The sequence below is a fragment of the Schistocerca americana genome, chromosome 2 (assembly GCF_021461395.2).
Source record: "Schistocerca americana isolate TAMUIC-IGC-003095 chromosome 2, iqSchAmer2.1, whole genome shotgun sequence".
Taxonomy (NCBI): Eukaryota; Metazoa; Arthropoda; class Insecta; order Orthoptera; family Acrididae; genus Schistocerca; species Schistocerca americana.
Genome location: NC_060120.1, coordinates 651,345,233 through 651,352,802, shown reverse-complemented (window position 1 = coordinate 651,352,802; position 7,570 = coordinate 651,345,233). Strand labels below are relative to the sequence as shown.

The 7,570-nt window shown below is 39.7% G+C and overlaps 1 protein-coding gene across 1 annotated transcript in view; it reads left to right on the top strand.

Moving 5' to 3' along the window:
* Positions 1-3,632: 3,632 nt before the first annotated feature.
* Positions 3,633-7,570, top strand: part of LOC124594282 (tektin-1) — a 188,081-nt gene continuing 184,143 nt past the window's right edge. The window contains exon 1 of the mRNA XM_047132647.1: positions 3,633-3,800. Within this exon, the coding sequence (XP_046988603.1) occupies positions 3,633-3,800 (168 nt within the window). The remainder of the gene's footprint in view (positions 3,801-7,570) is intronic.

Genomic DNA, 7,570 nt, shown 5'->3' with positions numbered 1-7,570 from the left:
CTTTTAAAATTTGTTGAAAAATGTAATAACTCTGATTTATATTCTTGTATTTTGATGAATTTAACTGAAATGGTGTGTGTTTATACCCTTTGTTTTATATGAAATGTAGTGATTTATTCTATGCTATAAAGTTTTTATTTTAAATGGACCTATAGTTTTTTCTACCATCTACCTTGCAGAAACACTAATCTGAAAGTCTCCTGATTTAAACATCAGAAATCAAGTTTGCACACCTTCTTACTGGAACTGTTCATATGCAAAGCATGGGGCTTACAAGGGGTTTTAACAGTCACCTCAAAAACATTAATTAGTTTTTTGCTTGTTCACAGGTATTGCAGGTACATATCTGCAGCCCAGGTACACACTGAAATACTCATTCCACAATACTTTTGCATGCTGCTAGAGGAGCCAAAATAATATGATGCACCCCATTGATAAAGTGTATTATAGTGTGGTATTTCATTTTCAGCATTTGATGGAGAATAATGCTGCAACGATACATGTTGATTTGGTGGAATCCCTATCTGAGCAATACATAGGGGACTGTAGCGTATTCATAGAGCCATCATTTAAAGCTGGTTCTTGAAACTTGGTTGACAAACTTTCCCTGCATAGTTTATGTTTATCTTGAAGAGTCTTCTGGTTCAGTTCCTTCAGTAGCTCTGTGGCACTGTGCCACATATCAAACAAACCTGTCACCATTTTTGCTGTTCTTCTCCATATATGTTCAATATCCCCTGTTAGTCCTATTTGGTATTGGTCCCACACACTTGAGAAATATTCTAGAACTGGTCACATGAGTGACTTGCAAGAAGTCTCCTTTGTAAACTGATTGCACTTCCCCAGTATTCTACCAATAAACCAAAATCTACAACCTACTTTACTCATGATTGAGCCTGTGTGATCATTCCAATCCATATCCCTACAAAGTTTTATGCCCAAATATTTGTATGAGTTGGCTGATTCCAGCTGTGACTCATTGATATCATAGCCATAGGAATGCATGTTTTTTCATTTTGTGAAATGCACAATTTTACATTTCTTACAATTTTACATTTTTAAGCAAGTTGCCAGTCTTTCAGCACTGAAATTTTATCAAGATCTTATTGAATATTTATGCAGCTTCTTAAAGGTAGTGCTTCACTATGGATAACTGCATCATCTGCAAAAAGTGTGAGGTTAGTATTAATATTGTCTGCTAGATCATTAATATGCAAATGAACAGCAAGGGTTCCAACAAACCTCTGCAGGGCACATATGAAATTACTTCTACATCTGATGACGACTCTCCGTCCAAGATAACATGCTGTGTCCTCCCTACCAAAAAGTTCTCAATCCAGTCGCAAATTTCACTTGTTACCCCATATGATCATACTTTTGACAATAAGCACAGGTGTGCTACTGAGTTAAAATGCTTTTTGGAAATCAAGAAATACTGCATCTACCTGACTGCCTTGACCCAAAGGTTTCAGTATGTGATGTGAGAAAAGCACAAGTTGTGTTTCACATGATTGATGTTTTTGGAATCCATGCTGATGGTAGCAGTGGAAACATTGCAGCTATGTTAAGGCAATCCATAGGACTTCTTTAGCCATCTCGTCACTGTGATTGAGCACTAGTTGTATCGCTATGACACCAAAACAAAAGAGCAAAGCAAGCTGTGAAAATGTGGATTCACTGCCACTGAAAAAGGAAAAGACCTAATCTTCACTGAGAAAGGTGAGGATGAGAAATTTTTGGGATGTTAACTGATCTTGCTCATAAGGGACAAACTATCACTGGAGCATACTACAGAAATATTGTGGTACATTATGGGAGGTTCTCAAGACAAAGTGGCATGGGCAGCTGCCCAAAATGGAGTTTTTGTTTCATGACAATACCACAGCTCTTTCTGCACAGGAAACAGTGATACACATGCTCCTCTGGGCTGTCAAATTTTGCCTCACCTTGTATCCTCCAGGCAGGCCATCGAGTGACTTCTTCCTCTCCCCTTGCTTGAAGAAACCATTGCATAACAGGCATTTCCAGAATGACAACATGAAGATGTATGAAGCTGAACATTTCCTGAACATTGAAAGTAAAGACTTTGACAAACAAGATCTCCCCAGGTCATTTATCATTCGGAAAAATGTGTTGCACTGAAGAGTGAGCATGTAAAGAAGGATTAACACCATCACCAAGTTCCATACTCACAATTTGATTTTTTAAAGTGTTAATCAAAACTAAATGACTACTCCAAGCATCAGCTGAACTTGTAATGTGTGATACATCACACACAATCATGTCTCAATTCTCCCAGTCACCTAGCTGATACTCCAAGCAGTGCACTTAATCAAATATTTCATCCAGGCTTGTCATATTACCAAAATAATGTCTTATTCTTTCCACAACTGTGAGGTCTATTGAAGCAATCTCTGCCTCTGAAAACACCTTAACACCACTGGTAGATAAATTGTGATTTGATTTTTGTACTCCTGAGGTGTTATTGATAGGAAAGAAAAGCAGTATATTTTACTGTGAGGGCTTTTTTCTTTTAACTTCCAGTTGGTCACTGCACAAATCCAGTAAAGCTTTGTACAGATGTGTTGCACAGTGTTTCTAGTATGCCCATCTGCCACATCATGTCACACTTTTCAGTACTGAGTGCACAGTGAGCATGTAAAGATGCCTGGAAAACAGTGTCTCCTGCCAAGTGTGATGCATCTCTTGAGAGGTTTCACCTGACTTCTTGCAGCCCATGTAACATAACTCTCATGAGTTCCCTCCATCACGTTATTTATCGGCTGCACTGCAAGTGGAATGTGAACATTCGTGCAGTGTTTTCAGTGGGAATGACAGCCCACCATACAGCCAATACTTGGCTCACTCTGATTTTCATCTCTTCTCTCACATGACCTGCTGACTATGAGGGCAGCATTTTCTCCCAGACCAATGCAAGGAATTGGCAGAAATCATAAATGTCTGCCTCTTATAATGAAGGTATTGGAAAGTCCGCACCACCCTATGATAAATGTCTAATTTGGGTCAGCATATATGTAGAGATGTAGCTGGGAGGTGTAGCTAAATGTTGAAATTAAAACATTTTTTATTTTTATTGTGGTTTCCATTTTGAGACTGACTGGAGGTCATGATGAATGGATATTTATGCCAGACTGTTATGCCAGCCCTCATGTGTACTGGACATAATGCCAAAGAAGTGGGGTGAGTGTCCTGTGAGGGCTGGTCCAATGATGGAGTAGCCCCACTGATGAAGTAGCCTCATTAGCAGCTTCATATGTTGATGTTGGCAGTGGCTGAAGGGACTTTTTGGCAACAGAGTAGGGAGGTCAGCCACTGCAGTGTAGATGTCAGGTGACAATAGTGGGGCCCACATGAAGTGTAATTTGTCTGGAACAGGTAGGCTGATTTGTCATGTTTGGTACATTTAGTGTTAACTAATATTGTCACTGTGTCAGCACTGTGGTTCACAACCATATAAGGCAGTTCTAAAGGGACTTCGACAGTGTCCGTGTGATGCATAATGTGAGAGCATGTACTGAGGTCTTTCTGAAAGAAAATAGCTGGATCTGTCTGCTGGAATGCTGTGGATGGATGGAAACTAGAAAAGCAGATCTTGACTTTCTGCATTAAGAATGGAGGCTATTGAGTGGGTAGATTTGTTGTTGGCTAAAGAATTGCAATGGAAACCTGATGGTCTTGATGAATGCAAACTCTACCACTGGTGCACCAAGATCAGATTTGAATGCCCATTAAAACCAAGCAGCAGGAGGAACAAGGCCACCAACCAAGAAGAGCTGATGGTATGATGATGTATAAAACCACATAATTCTACCACCTCACAAAAAATGTGGACACAGATTGACAGCCCTGGTCCATTTACATTATTGGGCAGCTGGATCATGAGATCCATTTGGTTAGAAATGTTTGTGTGACCATTTTTACCAAGATGTCCATCAGGGGCACTGCTTCCACCCAGTGGCTAGACCTACCAATTGCTGAAAAAATATACTTAAGACTTTCACAGGGATGAGACTTTCTACCAGGTTGATATGGGCATGAGAAAAGTGTTGTGTAAGCTCCTTGAATGAACAAATTGGTTAGTGGATGTGATATCCTACTTTAGCAGCTTGATAAACCAAACCAGTTTTTACCCACAACCTGCAATCACATCTCACATCTGTCCATGCAGATCTGTCTGTCACCATCTGTATAGTGCCTCTGGCTCCAGAATGAGTGAGCCCATTTGTGGAATTAAAAACCTGTTTCCTAAAAGACAATGAAATGAAAGGGCATGTATAGCTTGGAGAAATGTTGCATCACATAAGGAAGCTGGCCATTGAAAACTTGTGGAGATGCAGTCCTGTATTTGTCTGCTTGATAAAGCAGCATGTCAGCATTATGTACCATAGCCAGTTGCAAGAAGTTGATGCCCACAGTAACCACATTTATTCTAGAAAAATATCTGTGCACAACATTATCAGCACTTCATAGATGAAAAGCATCAGTAGTACCCTGGCTGATAAATTCGAAATAACGAAATTGTCATGATGAGAAAGAGATATGAGGTATGTTGAAAACCAAGGAAACTGATTTGTGATTGACAAAATTTGTGAAGTGGTGTGCTTCTGTGTTTGTTTGGTCTAACATGCATAATGGTTTCATAGACTATTAAAATTTCTCTGTCACAGGTGCTCCATTTTGATTGCGGCTCTGTCATTTTGTGGGAAAGGAACCCAAGTGGCTGCCACATACCACTTACTTGCTGTTGTGTGGCTGCTCCCATTACAGTCTGTCTAACATCAACAGTGATAGCCAGAGATGCAGAAGAAATAGGATGTGCTCAAAGGCATCTGCTGCATAAGAGCACAAGAGCACATGAACACCCTAACTTCTAACACGTGACATATTTATTGGTTATTTTTCTTTGAATGATGTTAAATGTGACATAGATACTGCCTCTGAAACATATGGTTCTCATAGCTACCACACTACTGCTTCTCAAGACTCAGTGAAACTTGGCAACAGGGCTGTGATCATACCTTCAGTTGCACACGTTTAAAGGTGCTTTTGTGCACGCACAACTTGCATGGCGTAATTGCCTTATGGGCCAAATACATCCAGCTTTGATTGTCAATGTGCACGAGTAATGATGTGCACAGCCCTTGCCACTCAGCTAGAAGTTTACGTCAGTGGCACCAGGTGGTAGCACACTACGCCAGACTTTTGTAACCATTCGCTTGGCATAAATCCTGCTAGATGATAGCACACTCCTCAGATATGCTAATTCACTCACCACATTCTGCATTGAAATGAGATCAGTCATCAGTACATGTTAAAGTTGTACTGACAGTAATCCTATTTTGTGGTTTACTGAATGATTTATACTATATTAAGTTATGAATTTTGTCATACAGTAATCCATTTGAGGTGCTGACAAGGGAAACTCCCCATCTCACCTTCCTCTGATTTTGTTGTAAGAGGGCTCAGTGTACAGGCCATCGAAACCTGAACGCAGACCAAACAGAAAAACGGGAATAAGGTGTACTGAACTGTAAAAAAAAGAAATAGAAATGGTCCAAGGGAAAGAAGTGCAATGTAGAGCAAGCTAAAACAGCAATGGCATTACGGTTAAGTGATCATGGTGTTGGACTACTAAGCAGGCGAATTGTGATCAAACCACCAGGTGCCATTTCTTTCTACTGTTCCCTGTATTCAAATTTGTGTCTGTGTCATGGTGTAACATCCATTAGCAAAAGCAAGGTGTAAGGAAGGGACCTACAATGACTGTTCATTCTGCACAACTACTGTATTAGCAACTGAAAGGAAGAGACTTTCACATGGGAACTGCAAACGTTTGATGACCAGGTGACAAGTCTACTGAATCCTTCACCGGTAAACACATCTGCTCTGTCATACACAACATTAGTGACAGTACATGTGTCATATGATACGAATCTCTCATCAACACAACTAATTTGTATGCCTGGTAAGTGGGTGAAATATGCCCCCTTGCCCAATTTAGGTGTTTGTTATGAATGTGAATGTGATCACTCCCAAGGAAATGATGAAAACATAATAGTTTGTCACATAAGCAGCAAAAAATGAATGCAACTGTTTCACAATCACACAGTTTCTCTGTGCTCTGTCAAAACATATGTTTTTAACATTTTTGAAGCTCCGTTCTGTTTTGGAAGTTTCGACTCTTGCATTCCTTTGTTGTAATATAGGTCACACCTGTTTGTTTTTTTTCATTTCTGTGAGATGCCTTTGTGGTATCTTGCCTGCCATTACTATTCATCATGTTTATTTGTGCCAGTAACATTCTTACCACATGACTCATATTCTGTAACCAATGTATAGTACTCCCTGTTGTGAAGCTTGATCTGCATTCACTTTTTGATGGGCTGTCCAGTGGGCCATATTACCTCCAAATCTGAAGGGGAGGCAATGGGGAGTTTCCCTTGCAAGAATCATAAGGGCCTAAAGCACACCACTGTCTATTGTGAGCTTGTAGGGTTTATTCAGGCTTCTGAAATCTATTGATCTAATGGTAAGTTAGGTTTATCTGTGCTGTAGGCCCACTTTGCATATATGAAAATTCACAAAAGCAGTAATGTTGGTTCCTTTGTTATTCACTAGAATGTGTAATTGATGGCAGTATGCTTTAGGTCCTTATGGATATCAGGACCTCATTTTTATTCTAATCGAGTGACCATTTTGCTAGACTTTACACTTGAGTTTAATCATTAGCACAAATGCAACTTTGTGTTTGAAGTTGGTTGTTTACTGGGTGGGAATTGGCTTTCATGCACATTGTAAACATGAACTATGCTGAATCTATTTTTTTAAACACTAACAGAAAAGTAAAGCTGTGAGGAGGGGTTGTGAGTCATACTTGGGGTAGCTCAATCAATAGAGCACTTGCCCACAAAGCAAAGGTTCCGAGTTCAAGTCTCAGTCTGGCACACAGCTTTAATCTGCCAGCAAGTTGCATATCAGCACACACTCTGCTGCTGAGTGAAAATCTCGATCTGGGAACAGAAAAATAAATTACCAGGAAAAGTAAGCCACAAAAGAACTAGGGCCTCTGAGAACAGATCCTTTGATTAAGAGAGTGGCGAAATAAATAAGCATGATTACAAGTAAATATTTAACAAGGAAGTGTACAATTAGCACAAGTTGTTGTGAGGGTGCAGCATAAGAATATCTGATTTTTCAGCCCTGAAGTAAATTTGTGAACTACTACATCTCTTAGGAATCTTGCAGATTTGTCTGAAAAAATGTAAAACCACAATAACTCCCACTTACACAGAAATGTAAAATGAAGAGTTGTGAAAGCTTACACATTATTGCCACTGGATGTGCTAGAAGCACTTTAAACTGGATGAAAGCTGATAACGTCTCTAGAATCCTCATGATGTTGGGCTTCAAGGCAAATCAAAGAGGGGTACTTGTGTGGCCACAGCATCAGGCAGATAGCACCTGCAGAATTTCATCATACCATAAAAACAGAGTAACTGTTGAAAATTCTCTCATCCTTAGTTTGAAATGGCCAAACATCACAGAAGGT